The sequence below is a fragment of the Phragmites australis genome, chromosome 12 (assembly GCF_958298935.1).
Source record: "Phragmites australis chromosome 12, lpPhrAust1.1, whole genome shotgun sequence".
Classification (NCBI taxonomy): Eukaryota; Viridiplantae; Streptophyta; class Magnoliopsida; order Poales; family Poaceae; genus Phragmites; species Phragmites australis.
In genome coordinates, this window is record NC_084932.1 from 16,087,833 (window position 1) to 16,108,333 (window position 20,501).

At 41.8% G+C, this 20,501-nt stretch overlaps 1 protein-coding gene across 2 annotated transcripts; it reads right to left on the reverse strand.

Annotated features, from left to right (window-relative positions):
• Positions 1-222: 222 nt before the first annotated feature.
• On the reverse strand, positions 223-13,375 carry LOC133886813 (uncharacterized). Of its 2 annotated transcripts, none has more exons than XM_062326661.1 (13): positions 13,123-13,375; positions 12,976-13,042; positions 12,398-12,508; positions 11,446-11,635; positions 11,224-11,309; positions 5,924-6,116; positions 2,907-3,018; positions 2,575-2,714; positions 2,279-2,485; positions 2,099-2,208; positions 1,714-1,837; positions 1,283-1,432; positions 223-756 (listed from the first exon to the last, which is right to left on the reverse strand). In XM_062326661.1, the coding sequence occupies exons 1-13, from the start codon at positions 13,220-13,222 to the stop codon at positions 535-537; spliced, it is 1,812 nt and encodes a 603-aa protein (XP_062182645.1). In that variant the 5' UTR covers positions 13,223-13,375; the 3' UTR covers positions 223-534. The 2 variants fall into 2 exon arrangements, with proteins under 2 accessions (XP_062182645.1, XP_062182646.1); XM_062326662.1 differs by having other exon boundaries at positions 2,575-2,702; positions 13,123-13,374.
• Positions 13,376-20,501: the final 7,126 nt, after the last annotated feature.

Genomic DNA, 20,501 nt, shown 5'->3' on the forward strand with positions numbered 1-20,501 from the left:
TCACCAAAACTTTGAAGTATCGCAAAGAATTTTACAGCCCCTACAGATTGTAGAGAACTGCTCTACATATTGTAGAGAACTTCTCTCGCAAACCTCGATATATGAAGAGGTATCACTTGATATAGAAAACCTTTTCCTTATTAAAAAAGTAGAGAACTGAGTAGCAAGAGGCATCACTTGATATAGAAAACATTTTTTTCCCCGAAAGGTGAGTACACAAGATGAGAAAAATTAAACAATTTAACATTCAATAATCCGAACTATTTCAGTAATTGCTCAATGCTGTATAACAAATTAAGGTTAGGCTGAATGTCGCTGAGAGTGATGTACATTGGAATAGTAAATACGAAATATTCTTGCCGACAAAAGATTGTCCGAATTTTTCTCAAGGGGAACGAAAGATAGGTATGACAAAAATCTTTCACTCATAAACAAACAATATAATGAGAGAATCATCTACCTTTGAATAATGTACCAAAATCAAACGACCAGGATAATGTACCAACATCCAAGAGGAAGAATGCCGTCTTCCTTTCACCCCCAGAGTCTGCTCAGAAGCCCCTTCTTTTCTTTCTTCATTCGGTTCTCAAGGCTTGGGAACTCAATCGTGTTGTATGCCATATCAAGCACAATTGGATTGCATGGAACCGCTTGGAAGGGAGGTGGGAATTGTACGATGCGACATAGAGCTTTGGTGTTTGGCTCACCAATTGCTGACTCATAGCTCTCTAGCATATCAAGAAGATATTTGTTCTCCTACAAAATATCAGTTTATCACAAGTATCTGTTATAAGAAATGTCCAGTACCAGCTTGGATTGCTGTGCAAAGTATCATTGTGGAGGAAAAGACAAAAAATCACCAAGTGCCAACTTAGCTTGCAAATCTAGACAACTTAAACAACTTAAACCACAATCACTTCCTAATAACCATGCAGCCAGCCTAAAAAACGGTGACTGGTAACCAAACATATCAGGTCATAATACACACTGACACTCCTAGTTTGTGCAATAGTTTCACCTTTGCTATGCTCAAATATAATTTTGTAGAACAATATTTCTGCAATATTTACTCGAGGAATGCAGATTTATACACATGAGCTTGTTACAAGTTACCCAAGGCCCTTATCACCCCAAGCAGTATTTAATAGTCAACATGGTGTAAATCTTTGGGTTATCCAGTTACTTCCCCAAAACTTTCATGAAAATAAACCACCATAGCACAAGATCTAAACATCACAACTAGTCCATGCTTATATGGACACATTCCATGGTTAAAACATACCTTTGATTTATCGTCACCAAGTGACATAGTTGAGACTCCTTTGGAAAGTCTTAAAGGAACACTCTCCTCCTCCATAATACCTGTTGCATGTTCTATGCAGCTATTGGATCTACAATTGTCAGATAGAGACTTCAGATCTTGGATTAAGGCCTATGGAAAATGAGCATGAGTTAGAATTAAGTACCTTTTTTACAACAGAAAACATGAAAGCCAAGATTCTGAGAAAGCCTTAGTTAACTTGGGATTCAATTTGCTTCAACTTAGTAAAGACCAAAAACTATGACCAACAAATAAAATAGCCTGTATCTAGTGTCACGGTCTCACATTAATAGTTCTTAAGATCCAAACCAATACGCAAGCAAAATATTTAATTCACGAAATTCACGTATAATTATGAGTGGCACAATGGAAGCGTTGGTTCAGTGGCAAACCTTGTCAGAACTGTTTGCAAGCTGTTGCAGTGCAGAATCAGCGAGAGAACGGGCATGACAGAATAATGCATATGCTTCAGCCCTTTTACCAGCAGAACTATATGACTTTGCCAAAAAGAAACATCTGCATGATGTTCGAAGGAAATTTGTAAGGATAATCCACCAGGCATTAGACATCAAGTTTTCTAAGCAGAAAGATTTATACAAATGATAAATAATTGGTGTAAATGCATATCGGGTAGCAAGCAAGTCATACAAACCAACAAATAAAATGGTGAAAATCATAATATAGTTCACGAACAGATCTATCGCCAAAGGAGAGACAATGGATGCAAAGAAGGTTGGTCGTTAAAGAGTTTGCTAGACTTGATATGGTGTAACAAACCTCTCAGCTCGGAAAGCCAAGCCTTTCAGCTCATACTCATGAACAAAAGAGTTCTCTTCTTCATTTTTGTTTCTTCCAGAGTTAACTAAATCTGTCAAATCTGTTGTATTCTGCAAAAAGCAGTTTCGCATCAGCAAAAGCACACAACTCTAGTAAAGACGTGATACAAAACAAACTTGCCTGAATTAGCAGATCATATAGGCGAACAAGTTCTTCCGGCTTTGTGACTTTCTCATTTTTCTCATCTCGATGCTTTGTAAATCTACTTTTAGCAATGCTAACAAGTAGCTTGTTACGTTCTATAGTCCTCAATCCTAAAACAGCACTAACAGCCTTGTCAAGACCATTCAAGTCGTCTCTTATATTCTCAGCATTGCCAGCAGAAGCCTACATAGAATATAAACTATAAACTGTAAACAATGTATAACTTCTCTAGTCCCTACATAATATAACCAGTCAAAGGTTGAATTTCATACCAGGTCATTGCGGATGCAGCTCTGAGCATCATGGTATGCAGAAAATATTTTATCAAAAATGGCAAGCTTTTTGTCAGCAGCAACTGATTCTGTGGCTGCACCATTCAAATCTCTCTCCAGCTGCTGAGCTGATAATATCACTAAATTAAAGAAAGGTACACAAATATAAAACTAAGCAGATATCGCAAGAAAATTGCTCAAATAAGGATTCTATTGGTTATCTATTATGGCCTGAATTATCTATTATCTCAGTTTGAAATGAAAGAACAGAATTATATGCTCATTCTGCACAAAATTAACCCTGCAATTAAAAACAAGAAAGTATGATATACCTTTCAAAATGGAGACACGGGTCTTTGCATTGGTAATAGGAAATCTGCGACCAAGCCAGTTAAACTCGGTCATGGAAGCTGCCTGCTGTGATCTTGTCTCGGACAATACAGCCTGAAAGTTTTCCAGAACACATCAATTAGAATATGAGGGAGTGGGGAGGCGTCCACCATACCCAAAACTATAGGTAAAACAAGTCATCGTTACATTTATGAAATTATCTATAAATAATTCCAAGTTCTAGAAAAGAAAGTAATACTAGTAATTGGTGGCCCTACCATGAAATGAGCTCACAGGAACATCGTAGGACCACCTAGACCATTTATTTTCTTATTTTCTTTTGTTTTGCAAGTGACCAAACCCAAAGACCCCCATAACCAACCTCTCTAGCACTATCCTGTGAAGGAATTGAAACTTTTTTTTAACTTTCCGTAACAAAAACACTCAACATGTCAAACATCTTAAATTGTCTATATTAAGAGACGTCATAGAATTTAAAAAGGCATCATGATTTTGTTCTACGGACAGACAGATCTCCAGAGGTTCAACCGAAACATCATCATGCCAAGAGTGTGATGCCTTGATCACAACAGTGAAAAAAAATCTTTGACCATGTATGTTTTACATCCTAGTGCCGTGCTTCCACTATCGTACTAGTTCAACGATGCAGCATTCACTAACACCATCCTTCTGCCAACTAGATTACTTTGAGAACTGAATGCAGCTGCATGTAATATTGAAAGTAAAGTCGATCAATGGTAAAGCAATGATTTGCTAAACAAGTCATTGAAACATGCAAATATGATGTTTAAGCATGGCTTAAACAGAAACGACCAGCACTTTCAAATAGTGAATAAAACTTTGCAGATTGCAAGGCCTGAGAAAACTCCAAAGTTCAAACATATAGTTAAAACTCGACAGAATATTCATGTTTCACATGTTCGAACAATGTACATGCAATAAGAACTACATGATCCAAAGCTTTGGTCTCTTCATTCTCTTGTCAATGCCAGAAACTTATCTATAGCAGTCTCTCTATGACCAAACTAACTAGTAATGTGTTATCTACGTCCCTAATATGGGGGCAACCCAATCTTAATGACTTAGGATCTGAAACTCACGAAGTTCGACAAATGAATGATGCCTATATGCTGTAAGAACTGTAACAAAGTAATTCACCCTACCTCGCTCATTGGATAGGTAACACCACCTAACTAGCCACAATGGATGCTGCTGGGCTCTGGAAGAACAACTTAGTGCTTCCCGAAGTGAAGCATGTCAGCAAAGGTAACAAGGGTGAGACCCTCATCATGAATGTAGCTAATAGCTAGAGTGCAACTGTGAGTTTCAATTTGTAATGCCGGGTATGAGTAACATTGGACGTTTACAATAGCTTATATAGGCCCCACCTAAAACAGGAAAGAAGCTGTAAAATACTCTGGACTAAAGGAAGGAAAACCTAAATTTATGCCATCATTCTGTGATGCAAATGCGGCATGACCAGGAGAAATCAGAGGCTGGGACAAGATTGATTACATTGGCCTTGACGTAAGCTTTTCAACGAATACTTATTTGTGCCATTTGGACTGTATGAAAGTTATAGCCTTTTGAATTGAACCTGCTGACTGCAATGAGTTCAATCCGAATTAGATTAAACCCTCTTATCTTCAATTTCCTTAACTGGGATTACTGTGAATCCAAGGCAACATGAAAAAGGAAGTCATCTAGGCCTTTCGAATGTTGTGGAATAGCTGGATATCACACAAATGAGCCATACAAGACACAAGTATCTATCACCCAAGGACAGGAGCAGTGGAGACAAGATCAATCAAGGTTCTGTCACACAGGTCATGTCCATGCAGTCTACTAACCTTTCCGCAGCAGTCCAGAGTGTTCTGGTGCGTAACATACGGACATCCAGAAAGGTTATGAAGTCTAGTTTCTAGCAAATCAAACAGCATGCGATTGGAGGTTTCTAATAAAAAGGAAAAAAAAATGGTGCTGCAGTCTGTCCAGAACAACGAGCAAGAATTCCATACTCGAGAAGTATGTGGTTTGCAAGCCACCGAAGGATCATATCCTAGCACCCTGCTAACCACAAGTTTCCAAAGGTTTAAAAGGCTTCCTTATACTTGTTATTCACATATTTATTTCAGCTCGAACAAAGAAGCAAGAGATAAGGTCTGAATCCAATTCAGATTCAACATGTCACATCCACTGAAGTCTAGATCAAAATGCCCATAACTTCCACATGGAATCCAAACGAGGCAAATTAGTACTTGTTGGAAAGCCTACTTCAAGGCCCCCATAATGTACCCGGTCCCAGCCGCTGAGTCATTATGGTCATGCCGCAATTTGCCCTGGAAAACAAATAGCAGTGCATGTGTGGTTTCTGTTTGTTTGTCTTCGAGTTCATGTTATTTTCGCCTGTACATAGCGGAAGAATAAAGCGTACGGATAATGTCAAGAGAGGTCGAGGTAGACCAAACTTGACATGGGAGGAGTCTGTAAAGAGGGATCTGAAAGACTGGAATATCACCAAAGAACTAGCCATGGACAGAGGTGCGTGGAAGTTAGCTATCCACGTGCCAGAGCCATGACTAGACTTGCAAGATCTTATGGGTTTCATCTCTAGCCTACCCCAACTTGTTTGGGACTGAAAGGCTTTGTTGTTGTTGTTGTTGTTGCATTGTATGATTTTTATAATGAATCTGCATCATACCCCCTTCGGAGGATGATTCCAGTATTCCATTGAAAGTCTACATCACCAAGGGCAATCTACAATCAGTAACTCGATGTGAAGAAATAAAACCACACCATCCTACCCCCTATGCAGAACCGCCAAAAGAATGAGAGGGAAAACCATTCCCAAATACTCTTCCTCAAGATAAAACTCCTGCCTTCTCTCTACATTGTATCTTAACACTACAAAATTATTTTTTTATGGTAGACTGAGCCTCTAATTAGTTCTTAAAAAGATATCAAGGTATGCCAGAAGAGTAGTAAGAAAAGAAAATACCTCCATCTTCGCTTTGAGAAGATCATTAGCAGGTCCCTCCTTTTCCATATCTAGGAGTCCGTGTGATTGTAAAGATGATCCACCTAGTTTGTGTGAACAGAAATCAATCATAGGTTCCACTTCTTCAATGCGCTGACGGCACAAAAGTTGATTTTCTATACTGCCGTACTTCCCAAGCTCTTCATATACAGCCCTATGGAGAAAACGATAATAGATTACTCAAATCATCAAAGAATTGCACCCTAATTACTCATTGAAAAAGGATTTCAAACAGCAAGGAACAACAATAATCAAAATATCCACACAAGATATAATGGTAAGACTTGTTAGAGATATATTGTGTTTTATTGTGCATGTGTAATATCCCCATCTTATAAGGGATTTTCTGCATATTGCTTGTACATGTATATATACCGTCATATGGCCTCCAGGGAAAACAAGTTGCTATTCCTAACATCGTATCAGAGTTGCCGGCTCCACTTCAGCCCGCTGGCTCCACCCTGCCGCTGGACCAATCCATTGGCTCCATCTCCACCGTCGGATTGCCTCGCGTGCTCTGTCTTCTTCAATAGCAGAGTAACGTGTCCGCATATATAAAAAAAAGAAAAGAAAAGAAAGAAAAAATTGCAGCTGCTACTGCTTTTCTTTGCGCTCTCGCTGTCGCTCGCCGCTACTCTTTTGCGCTCTCGCCGTCACTCGCTGCTACTCCTTTGCGCTCTCGCTGTCGTTCATCACTTCATCACTTCTTCGGTGCTCGGTGATCTTTGATGATGCCAACTATCGGGATTTTGTATATCATATGCACATTCAAATGCGTGGCCTTCGCCTTTGGGGTGTTCTCTCTAGCGACATTTCTTGTCCGCCTTCCCTGTTCTTCCGATGGAGCCTGTGCAACCTTCCATTGACAAAGCAGACAAAACATCTACTGAAACCGCCACAGTTGCCTATGTATGATAAGGTTGTCTCCGCCAACAAGGATGCCTTGGAGCTATATTGTGATCGGTTGTTTGATTGTGCATAGTAGATGGATGATGATGCTTGTGTAGAGTCCATTCTAGTTGCTAGTGTTGAGCCCTAGTTTTCTTTTGAGATTGTTTTCTACTGCCTTTCAGATATGGACTCATCTTCGTCAGAATTATGAGCTTTCTGGGGATGCTCGCTACCTGTTTGTTGTTCGCCAGGAGTAATCTCTTTAGCAGGATGATGCCACCGTTGATGTGTTCTATGGTCAGATGTTGGCAGTGTGACGTCAATTGGACTCCCTTTGTGTTGTTAGTTGCTGCTCTTGTTAGTGTTGTTTGGATTTGCGTATTGAAAGGGATTTTCACCACCTCTATGAGTTTCTGACTCATCTTCGTCCCGAGCTTGGGCAATTGCATGCTCAGCTGCTTGCACGTCATCTTTATATCACGCTTGTGGAGGTCCTTATAGAGCTGCCTTTGAGACTCGTCTGCGTGGTTCTAAATTGCTACTACTTCCCTCAGTGTCGGCTGCTCGTCCACCTGTTGCACCTACGTCTTCGTCTACACTGCCGCCTGCTCCTTGTGCGACTCCTTTGCCTTCTGCGGCCTCCTCATGTGGTGTTGGTCGCCCTCCCTGCACCTATAGCAGCAAAAAGGGTCATGTTGAGGTGAACTACTACCGAAAGAAGAAGCATCTTCAACGACCATCTGGTGCTTCTACCCTGACAACATTGACTACCTCTTCGACTGACGCTCAACAGGAGATTGTGACACTGTTTCGCAGCTTGGTTGCTACCTTTGCCTCCTCACTAACATGTTCTGCTGATTTTGCTACTCCATCTTCCAGCAATGAGAAACCACCTTCTGCACAGTCAGTTACATCACCTTGGATTCTTGACTCAAAGACATCCTTTATGACTTCTAATTCTTCCGGTCTATCTTCGCTTCATCCTTTTGTTTCTCCTCTTCATGTTGTTACCGCTTATGGATTTCTCTTTCTGTTGCTGGTAGGGGCACCCTTTGCAATTCTTCCTTTAGTGTTCTTCTGTTGCTCATGTCCACTGGTCAACTTACTAATCATGGTTGTCGCGTTATTCTAGATTCTGACTCTTGTTGTGTTCAGGATCGTCATACGGGTGCTCTGGTTGGTACTGACCCCCAGCACCATGATTCCCAGCATCTATGTGAGCTTGATTGGCTTCGTCTTCCTTATGTTGCCACCACCGATCTTTCTGCTTCCTCGACTACTGGCTCCTTCCAGCAGTGACATCATCATCTTGAGCCCCGTTTGGTACATCTTGTGTTTTCGCACAATCCACTTCCTAAAGAATTTTGTGAAAAACAGATTCTTCTTCTCCAGATTATGCAATTCATTCTCAAAATCCGCTTACTGATAATCTGCTGCAGAATCCTACCGTTAGGCACAACTTCTGTACTCCATAAGCCACAAGCAGAAGTTGTGCCAAGCAAGGCCTTAGTCATGTATGTGGGTCGTGTCTGTCTTCATTAGTTCGTTGTGGTCTTATAGGGTCTGTTTTGGGAGATGTATCTTTATATTGTTAGGGTTGTAAGCTTGGTAAATAGATTTAGCTTCCTTATCCTTATAGCGAGTCATTATCTCAGTGTCTTTTTGATCTTGTTCACTCTGATGTTTAGGGTCCAGTTCCCTTCGTTTTGAAAGGAGGCCATATCTACTATATTATCTTTATATATTATCTTTATAGATGATTTCTCTCGCCAAACTTGGATTTATTTCAAGTCTTCTCGTAGCAAAGTGTTATCTATATATAAGTGCTTTGTCACTATGATTCGCACTCAGTTTGACACTCTCATTCCTGTTTTTTGAGCTGATTCTGCTAGTGAATTTCTTTCGAGCACCTTTGTAATTTTCTTGCTAAACATGCAACATTGTCTCAGTTCTCCTATCCTGGTGCTAAAGGTCAAAATGGCATTGCTAAACGTAAGCATCGTCATCTTCTTGAGATAGCTCGCACGCTTATTATTGCCTTTTCTGTCACATCTCATTTTTGGCCTGAGGCTGTCTCCACTGCCACCTACATGGTCAACATCCAACCCTCTTCTGCTTTCAAGGGTGGGATTCCTTTTGAGCGTCTATGTGGACGCCTTCCTGATTACTTTTCCTTTTTGGTTGTATTTGTTACGTTCTTCTCACTCCCCGTGAGCATATCAAACTGACTGCTCAACCTGTTGAGTGTGTCTTCCTTGGCTAAAGTGCTGAGCATAAGAGTTATTAGTGTTGGGACCCTGTTCCTCGCAGGATGCGTATTTCTCAGGATGTTACTTTTGATGAGTCTCGTCTCTTCTATCCTCATACCCCTCCCATTTCTTCAGTTTCCTTGGATGAACCACTTTCTTTATCACTTTTCCTACCACACCTATCATTGTTTCGTCTTCTTTTCCCCTGTTACCTATGACGCCTCCTCCTGTTGCACCTTCTTCGGTGCCTTCCATGTCCCTAACTCCCACCTCACTAGACCCTCCTCTGCCTTCTAGCATTGGTCGTTCTCATGCTGTCTCACATCTTGCTGAGTCAACTTCTGATGAGTTGTCTCCTTTTAGAGATTCATTAACATCATCTTCTCCTCATTATTCCCTTCGTGACCGCCATTCGATCGGCCTCCTGATCATTTTGGTTTTGTTGGTGTTGTTCCTGTTGAGTCGTCTTCTTATCGTTATGTTGTTCATTAGAAATGGCACCATGCGATGGCGAAGGAGCATGCTGCTCTTGAGTGCACAGGTACGTGGGATTTTGTTCCTCTCCCCCCACGTGTTCGTCCATCACGTGCAAATGGGTCTATAAGGTTAAGACCAATACTGATAGTTCTCGAGTACTACAAGACTCATCTTGTCACCCATGGTTTCCTTCAGGAGCATGGTCATGACTATGGTCAGACTTTTGCACATGTGGCACACAGGACTACAGTTCGCACTCTTCTTGTTGCCTTTGTGCGTAAGTGATCTATCTTCCAACTTGATGTTAAGAATACCTTTTTTAATGGTGAGTTGCGTGAGGTTTACATGCACCCACTGCTAGGGTATTCTGTTCCTGAGGGCATGGTTTATCGTCCCCGTCACTCTCTTTATGGCATTAAGCAAGCCTCTCGTCTATGGTTTGAGCGATTTTCTTCTGTGATCATTGTTGCTAGTTTTTCTACTGGTGCTTATGATCTTGCACTCTTTGTCCACACTTCGTCTCGTGGTCGGACTCTTCTTCTCTTATATGTTGATGACATAATCATTACAAGAGATGATTATGAATATATTGCTTTTGTGAAGGCTCGTCTCAATGAGCAGTTTCTTATGTCTGATCTAGGTCATCATCGTTACTTTCTTGGAATTGAGATTTCTTTTACATTTGAAGGCTTTTTTTATCTCAAGAGAAGCATATTTTTCTTGATCGTGCTTCTCTCATTGATGAACAATTGAGACTCCCATGGAGCTTAACCTTCATCTTCGGTCAACTGATGGTGAGACTCTTACGGATCCCACCCGCTACCATCATCTCATTGAGAGTCTTGTTTACCTTGGTGTCACTCGTCCCGATATTTCTCATACAATGCACATCCTCAGTTCGTTTTTTGCTCCCACTCAACTCCACTATAGTCATCTTTTGCGTGTTTTGCGCTATCTTTATGGAACTATCTCTCGTCGTCTATTCTTTCCACATTCCAGCTCTTTACAACTCCATGCTTATTCTGTCACTACTTAAGCTAGTGATTCTTCTGATTGCCGATCTTTTTCTGCCTACTCTATTTTTCTTGGTGGTTCTCTCATTGCTTGGAAGACTAAAAAGCAAACGATCCAATGCAGAGGCTGAGTTACGAGCCATGGTGTTGTTGACATCAAATCTTAGTTGGTTACGGTGGTTACTTGAGGATTTTGGTGTTTCGTCTCCTGCGCCTACACTTTACTCTGAAAGTACATGTGCTATCACTATTGCTTGAGATACAGTAAACATGAGCTCACTAAGCATATTGGTATTAAAATGCTTCTTACACACAGTCACAAGTACAAGATGGGGTTATTGCTCTCCAATATGTTCATTCAGAGCTTCAATTGGTTGATCTCTTCATGAAGACACATAGTGCAACTCAACACAAGTTCTATTTCTCTAAACTCAGTGAGTTTGAGGGGGGTGTTAGAGATATCGTGTTTTATTGTGCATCTGTAATATCCCCGTTTTATAAGGGGTTTTCTGCATATTACGCACCTATACATGTAGATATACTGACCTATGACATCTAGGGAATATAAGTTGATGTTCCTAACAAGGCTAACGATCCTAAACTCTGATGAAGCAAGCACAGTTTCACAAACCTGGTATTCTTGAAATTTATCATTGCTGCCTCTATGTTCTTGTCTTGCTCAAAAAACAAAGCACCTTTCATATATGAAGCATATGCCTGAAAAGAAAATATTTTGAGCAAAAATATTTCAAGCCAAATTGAATGATTTTTCCTGTTTTGAAAATAGTGTAAAAATCTTATTAAAGATTTGCAATTGAGAGCAAAGTGGTACAGAATATAGTAAGGAACACACCTCAGCTTCCAGAGATGTCCTTGAATCTCCTTTTACAGAACATAATTGTGAAAAAAGAATTGCCCATTTAACTGCTTTCCTAAATCGACCCAACATGTAGATACACTGTTGTGCATTTGTACCAGCAGTTTTCTTTTCCATGGCATGGCTCCATGCTCTCTCAGCCATATAAAATATTATGTGGAGAAACCTGCTCTCACATGTTAAAATTGCCTCAGGACATACTCTCCAAGTTCACACAAATTGCAGTGGTCATTGCTCACACAAGATGTAGAAGTTTGCAAAATTAAATTATGATTGCAATTTCTGTTAAACTTCCTATGCAAACCATTAAAAACACCACCACCACCACATGCATATACTACAAAAGTGTGCATGTCTGCATGAAAAAAAAAGTGCTAGGGGAAGGGCTTAGCACTACTACTCAAATACTAATGACTCAAAACCTTTACACAAAAGCGACAGAAGTTTCCCCATTACACCAGAAGACACCAGAGAACTTAATTGGTTTTACATGATCGCAAAAAAATAGTAACACTCTTATCAACTGAAACATCATATCAGTGCCAAACCAGTTCATCAAGAGCCTAGAAATACAACTGAAATACAACCAGTTCCCTAGGATGTTAGTTGCCTTTGTGACAGACAGAGTCTGCCCTTTTGCTTTTGTTTCTGTAATAATGATCGGCCGCATTCATGTTGTCATGAAGAGGTCGGGATATTTTTCATTAGCTTAATGAAATATCAATCCCTTTATCTAAAAAATATCAGCAAAGCGTCTGCTACGACACATGCTAGAGTTCCAGCACATGCCACATCATACACTGTTCATTAATGACTCCTTCCTCTATCTTTCCTTTAAAAATGAAGAAAGAAATAACACCCAAAAAGTGAATTATGAAGAGAGACAGCAACATGCCATATAGCATAAAATAAGCAGAAGGCACCTGACCTAACATCTGTCACTGTTGATTCGGTTATATTCCTCCTGGTGTATTTACCACGGCCATGCAGAAGCTTAAGAGACTTGTACAGCCTTCTGAGTCGCGCAGAGCAGTATCTCCTGCAGGTAATGGAAAATCCTTCAGGGAAAGAGGACAGGAGCAACATACTAAGTAATAACAGAGAGCATGATACCTTGGGCAAACAAAACATGAAAAAGATGGAGATAATACACACCCACGAATAACCAGGCTGACAACTTGAAACCAAATGTCCTCCTTGACACTCAGTACAAGCGCATAAAAGTGGAGCAAGCATGGTATAGAAACGTATAAAATTCTTCAACTTCTTAGGTAGGATCTCAGGTTTCATATAGCCTACAAGCCAGGACAATTCGGATTGCAGGGCACAGCAATTCGATAATTTACATTACATTCCCCCATCCCAAGACATATCTGAGATCGTGGAAGATAAGAAAACAGAAGAGGCCATAATTGAACTAGACGCGTGCAATCGAGTGGAACCAAACGTGCAGATCTAAGAAGGGATCTAGCGGGCTCGGGGGCTCGGGCGGAGCGCATCACGCACCTGTACCGCATGTAGTCGCTCTGGCGGAGGCCGTGCTGCATCTGCGCCCCCTTCATGAGCTCCAGCACTGCGGGAACCGAGCTGAATCAGGAAACGGAAGAAGCGTTTTGACCGTGGGAAGGGGGCGGCTGACGGAGGAGAGCTCACCGTTGATGGAGAACCTGACGGGCGGCTTCTCCTCGGCGGCGGCAGCGGCGGAGGGGTCGACATCCATGTCCGACGGCGGCTGGTCGGCGGGCTTCGACATGGCGGCGGCGGCGGGTGTGTCTCCGGCGGTGGGCTAGCTGCGAGGCTCAGACGCGGTAGCGACGGTGGGGGGCGAGGCGGAGGCGGCGTGGGTTTCGAGACTCGGGTGCGTGGGCTGTTTCCAGTGGGGTTTAGACTATTATCGGGTTCAGAAAAATGCGAGTCTCGGTGGAGCTCCAGCGTGCACGGCCCCGCTAGGAGCGTCAAGCGGCCCGATGCGATAGCGGGGAGGGCCTCATGCGCTGCTGTTAAAAAAAACTCTTTCTTTTTCAAAAAATTATCTATCTGTTGACTAGGACGAGGGCTTACATCGGTCATGTTGGATTTGATGGGTTGTTTGTACGGAGTAATCTGATACAGTGGATACTATAATTTAGAAAAAATATATTTGATTGTTCGTATATACTATTTCAATTTAGTTCGGTGGATGCAAATGTACGTCTGTAGTTTGATCCGGGAGGGAAGCTTGATTCGAGCTGTGCCAAACGAATGCAGCCTAGCCTAGCCTTATGGATGCAGGCTCCTGTATCCGCTCATATAGATAGGTACACTTGTCAGTGTTATAAAATTATTTTCATGTGAGTAACCAATTACAGTCTCAATTCTTGCATCCGCTCATATGGTTTCAGATTGATCAATCAAACAGAAACTCAGTTCAGCATGTCTAGACAGATACAACTAATCAAAAACTTTTCTTTTCAACAAATATGACTCAGCTTAGTTTGCATATACGGTGACAGCGGCTGTGGCCAGCAACAAGATTTTAGGTTTTAAGGATCGAGGCTGGGTTGTTCTCCACTCCCACTAGCTATAAAAGTCAAGAAGCATGCTAGCAAGACGATGGTGGAGAACCGGTGGCAGGAGGATCGTGACGCATGCGTCTTGATGGCATGGTTAGGGAGGAAACAACGGCACAACATGATATGAATATTGGTGTCCTCATCTTTCGATGAGAAAACACTCGCCGGTTTTGTGAAGATGACTGACAATTCGGCTACACTCGTATGATGACGGCACGTTTGGACAATCACTAAATCAACTCCTAGAGGTTACTGACCTTGCCATGGGGTATGATCAACTTGAACACGAAGGTTTTATCCGTATAAGCAACCGAAGAAAAGGCTAGAATAATGGAAGAGAATATGAAATTATGAATATAGATAAAGAATGATGTATTGATGTGGTAGAGTTCTATAAAGTAGTTAACTAGGTGGTCGCAAGACACAACTTAAGACAATGTTGTTTGACCCTAAGCAAAATTATGCTTTAACAAAACTCGAATATTATGGGCACACCTGGCCACTATTTATGTGGCATGCAAGACTCCTAGACACTACAAAATAAACTAAAAAAATAAAATCTGACTATCTATGTTACAAGGTCGGTTTGTTTTGATGATTCTGAGTCACTCATAGGGAATCTGTTGATATGACTGGATCAGTTGGAAAGATCATGATGCAATTTTTTAAATTGTGGTTAAGCACTTTCATATGACTCCGTATGAGACAGATATGATCATTTTGTTACGGTTGTTTGTGGAATCTGAATCGAATTTGGATCCTGAGTTGTTTTTGAATTGGAGTCTGACTTGTCTTCGACATGGAAAGGTGGCGTCCAGGTGTTGTTTGTTGCCACTGAAAGGTGATGGTGTCATTTTGGAATGTGCACCAGTTGATGTAGAGGTGGCTGACTGAATTTGGTGCCCATTTAAAATGCACCAACATGCTAAGATGTCTTCTCTCATATCTATAAGCAACAAAATATTGTAAGATTTATTTAGTAGCATTCCATCCTCATAAGTATGGATACGAATAGAGAGTAACAAGCTCATCTCACGATTTAATCGATGTGCACGAACTCGTGTCATCGGACTTTGCAATGGCGCAGCAACAAACCGACTTTGAAGGATTACTTGTAGTACGTGTATCCACAACAGTGATGTCTCATCGTTATCTCCGTCTTGAATTGAACTTGTCCTCAACAGTAACTCATATTTTTCTCCCAAATATGATCGTAAATCTGTAACGTTAAACGTGTGACTAACCCAAAAATCTACTAGCAATTCAAGATTATATGCATTATCATTAATCTTCTCGATAGCTTCAAAAAGGACCAAAGCTTGAGACATCAATTTAAACTTTCTTAATAATGGAATCTATCTTTTCTCAATTGCAACCAAACAAGATCTTTAGTTGCCTCATGCATTTTTAAGATGAATTCAGCATGTTTTTTAGCATCAAAATTTACCTTCTTTGAAGATGTAATAGGTATTAAGTCAATTGGAGCGTGAGGTACAAAACCATAAACAATCTGAAAAGGGCATATGTCGGAGGGTTAACTCCTGTCGCAGGGATCCTGAGGGACCCCTTTTTAGAGATTCGGCCGGGGGATGATCTTGAATATGTTCGCCGGAGAAATAAATGGGTATGAATACGATGGCTGGTGGGGTGGAATGATCTAATGCGGAATGGAGTAAATGTGCTGGTGTTTAGACAGGTTCGGGCCGCACGGAGGCGTAACACTCTACTCCTGTATGGATACTATAAATGCCTTGAGAATGTCCCTCAAGGATGTTGCTGGTTACAAGAATATTTATCTATCTTAGAGCTTGGGGCTCCTTGTTTTTTTCTTCTCTTCGCTACCTCGAAAACTTCTCAGGGATTGTCTAACTTGTCGAACTTGCTCAGAGATTTCAAAGCTTCCAAGAAAACTTCTTCAAAAGACCTTCTTTTCTGTCCGCGCTGCCGGCAGCTTTAAATACCCGCCGGCAGTAGCGTGCCCTGAACACGGGAGGGGGGGCACGAGTTTCGAGACACCATAAATGGAAAGGGCGTCATCATAGCCTCTGTGCGAAGTGACCAGGGGGTGGAAAATGCGTCCCACGCCCGGTCATCCATCACCATAAATGCACTGGCAACGGGCGCAGTGGAGAGGGCCCACCGGGCAGCCGCGGAGCGGCCCGGCGTGCCCGTCCTGTCTTGTTCTCCTGCCACAACAGCGCGGCAGACGGAATACCTCGGCCCTTACGACGTTATCCCGAGACGGGCCGGATGGCACGGGATGGGACTCGTGCATTCAATGACCCCAGCTCTTCTGCCAGAATGTGGCAGGAACTTACACCGAGCGCGGCGGGAGCAGTTGAGGGTGACAGGCCACGCGCGCTCTTTAAATGCGGTATTGGGCCTTTGACTGGCTTACACCTCATCTGTGGGCCCCTCGGGGGCCACTGTCGGGGGGCTCTCTGAGTCGTCGGGGAACTGAGTGCTCGGGGGTCACTGCTCACCTCCCCGAGCACTCTCTCCCGAGAATGCCCTTTCTTGATCCTCGGGGAACCGAGTGCTCGGGGGTACTGTTCACCTCCCCAAGCACTCTCTCCTGGGAACGCTTGTACATTTCTCCCGGTACTTAGCTTTCCTGATCGTCGGGGGACTCGGGTGCTCAGGGGCCACCGTACACCTTCCCGAGCACTTTCTTCCTGGCACTTAGACTTCGTAGATCATCGGGGAACTTAGGTACTCAGGGACCATTGACTGTGGCCCCGAGCGCTCTCTCCCGGGACTTAATCTTTTTTACCTCGCGGAGGAGACTCCGCGGGATGGCGCCACGTGGCGGATTGCTGGCCTGGCCTCGGGATTCGGGGACCCCCGATTCCTGATTCACCGACAGCATATCTTTGTAGTAGAATGCAGTGAACGATGATAAGCAAACTCAATATGATGCAAACATTCTTCCCACGTTTTCAAATTATTTTTCAACACAAACCTATGTATTGTAGATAATGTTATATTAATAACTTCAATTTGTCTATCAGTTTAGGGATGACAAGTAGTAAAAAATAATAGCTTAGTCCCTCAGCTGATCTCGTCAAGAAGACTTTCCCTCTATACGAATCAAGAACATAAGCAAGAGAATAGAATATGCAACATGAAATACTATTGTGATTATAGATGAAGTTTACAAAGTGTGGCTTCTCAAACCAAACAAGCAGTTGTAGCGAAAATGATCCTATTAGGTCATGATTATAATTTTGGTGATTAATGACAACATTGTCAATGGGACTAACATGTTTATCAAGAATATATGTTAGTAGGTCTCATGGATGCAATACATCAAGAAGCCACTGCATCCGGAACAAAGTTTGGTTGAATTGGAGAAGTCCCAAGAGATTTGTTCTCACTGGATGGTCCGGTTTTAAGGAAATTATACTCATCAGAGCATTATGTCTAGAGGCAGATAGCCTCACCGGATGATCCAGTGATAAGGAATATACACAATGGAGTAATTCTGTCAGAAGGGGTTAGAGTGGATTGCACTCATCGGAAGGTCCGGTGATGAAGACAGTGCACACCGGAGACTTCACCGAAGCATTTAATAGAGTGTGTGAAAAACCCAGAAAAGAAGAAGTTCTACACACCAGAAGGTCCGGTGATGAAGACAGTGCACACCGGTGGCTTCACCGGAGTATTTAACAGAAGGTGTGGAAAGAAAAGAAGAGGTCATACACATCGGAAGGTCCGGTGATGAAGACAGTGCACACCGGAGTATTTTGTGCAGAGAAGAAGTTTAGAAAAACTCATCGGATAGTCCGGTGATGGATTAAAGATTACACTGGATAATTCGGTATTCAAAAGAACTCTAAGTGGAGTTCCAACGGCTAGTTTTTGAGAATGCACACACTGGATGGTCCGGTGCTTGTACCTCTGTTAACGCCGGTCGTCCGATGTTCATAGAATATGTGAGCCGTTGGGATAACGGCTAGTCTGTGGGGTTGAGGCTATAAATACCCCTCCACTCATTCATTGAAGTTGCTGGAGTCCAGAGAAACCCTTGTACACCTAAGAAGACATCTAAACCATCCAAGAGCATAATGTGTTCATCCAAGGCAACTAAGCACACCATTAGTGAGTGTAGTGCTTATAGGCCTAGAGAGAAGAGTTGCTAGGTGCTGCAACCTAGAGTACGGATCAAGGAGTAATCCGAACATGTATCAAGAGGTACGTCGGCACCTTGGAGTCTTGGTGACTCGTCGGCAAGCTTGTTGACCCTCCGACTTGGTGTGGAGCGGTGACAAGAGGATTGTGCGGGAATGCGGAGGTCCTTGTCTTTGTGACTAAAGCTCCAAAGTGAAGATGACGTACAAGTGACCAGAAGAGATGTTAGTGGTGAGACCTCATCTTGTTGGCTCATCATGCTTGAAGCCTTGCCTTGGTGAATTGGTATCTCAAGAGCCGTGACCGGGAGAGACTTGACGATCGGAGCATATCCTTTGTGGAGCTACAACGTGGACTAGGGGTGGCTTGTTTGCCACCGGTACCACGGGATAAAAATCCCTCGTGCTGAGTTTGTCTCTCTACCTCATTTATGTTTCCACATTTATTCACTTGCAATTTACCTTGTAATTCTCTTAAGCAGTAGAGTAGACACACTAGATAAGCCTAGAGCACATTTAGATAGAAATTGAGATAGGCTTATCTTGTGAAAGTTTTGGAGCCAATAATTTTAAGTGTCCTAATTCAACTCCCCTCTTAGGACTTCATCGATTCCCTTCAATTGGTATCAAAGCCTCGTGCTCTTTAATTGAGCTTAACCGCCTAGAGTTATGATATCCGAGGTTGGGGATGAATATTGGTAGTGCTCCACACTTTGACGGTACTAATTCCCTATTGGAAAATTCTTATGACATGTTATTTGAAAGCAAAAGGTCTAGATGTTCGTAGGGTTACCGATGAGGAGATGAAAGAACGGATCACCAAAGCGGAGAAACAATTTGATGCTTTAGCGAAGAGTGTTCTTTTATCATCTTTATATGTTGATGCATTTAATAGAGTATATTATCTCACTAATGCATATGATATTTGGACTAGTCTCATTGAAATACATGAAGGCACAAAGAATGTACACAATGAGAAATATCATGTTCTTGTGACTAAACTTAATAGCATCAAATAACTTGCCCATAAAAATGCTAATAACATGTACTCATGTATGAATATTCTTGTTAATGAGATCAATAGGCTAGGTTTGACAAAGATTGAAGATGCTCAAGTGGTGAGAAGAATACTCTAAGCTTTTCTTCCAAAGTACAAGCGTAATTGTCTCCATCATCTACGACAACCACGACATGAGCAAGATGACTCAAAGCCAAGTTTTAGGCAAGATCACCGCCTATGAGATGACCATGAACATGGAGGTGGAAGCTCCTACATCATCCAACACCAAGAACCTTGATCTCACAAGCAAGCAAGCTCAATGTCAACACATGAATGCAAGGATGAGGAGACAAGATTAAGAGTCATGATGAAGATCAAGATGAAGAGAGCGAAGAAGAAGATGATCAAGACACCTCAAGTGATGAAGAGATCAATCCCAAGATAGCAAAGATCATGTTACAAGTGGAGAAGAACATCAAGAGGATCAATGCAAAGATTGATCATCCAATCTCCTTAAAAGATTTGGTCAAAACAATTGATCATATCAAGAAAGAGAAGAAGACAAGAACAAGAGGGAGACAAGAGGAAGAAACAAAGCATTTGCAAGCATGAGAAGATGGGTGAGTAAAGATAAAGATTTAAGCTCAAGTGATGAAAGCTTCACCATCCACTCCTCCAAAAGAAGCTCTTTCTCAAAGTCATCATCGCGCAAGTCGTCTCACAAGTGCCTTATAGCCAAAGGTATGAAAAGCGATATAAGTGATGATGAATCCAATGAGTATTCTCCCTCCTATGATGAACCCCTTCATTTGATCAATGAGCAACAAAGGGCCCTTAAGAAACAATCTAAAGATCTTATGAAATTCAACGCCCTTAATGATATTAATGCTACTTTTGTGTATAATTATAAACAATTATTGAGCAAATTCGAATTGCTAAATAAGGAGAATGAAAGACTTTAAGGTAAAATTTGAAGGCATTGAATCTCAACCTAAGGTCCTTTTGGAGTAATCTACCTCTTTCTTTAATTTCAAACCTAAGGTATATTCTTCCACAAGTATTTAACACTTGTATGCACATTTTTAGGGGGAATCCATCTCATGAGTTGTGATTTTGAGATTAACATGTGTTTCAAGTGATATCTTTAGTAGTCTCATAGAGTGATCAACAAGTCTCCGGAGGTATGCAATGCTTAAAAAATTCAATTGGTATCATTGTCAATTCATATTCTAGATTTAAGCTACCTCCATACATGATATGTCTTAAACTTCCTATCTTGTCATTTTATCTAGTTATACATATGTTTTACTCTCATCATATGAATGCACATATATAGAAGGGGTTTAGATT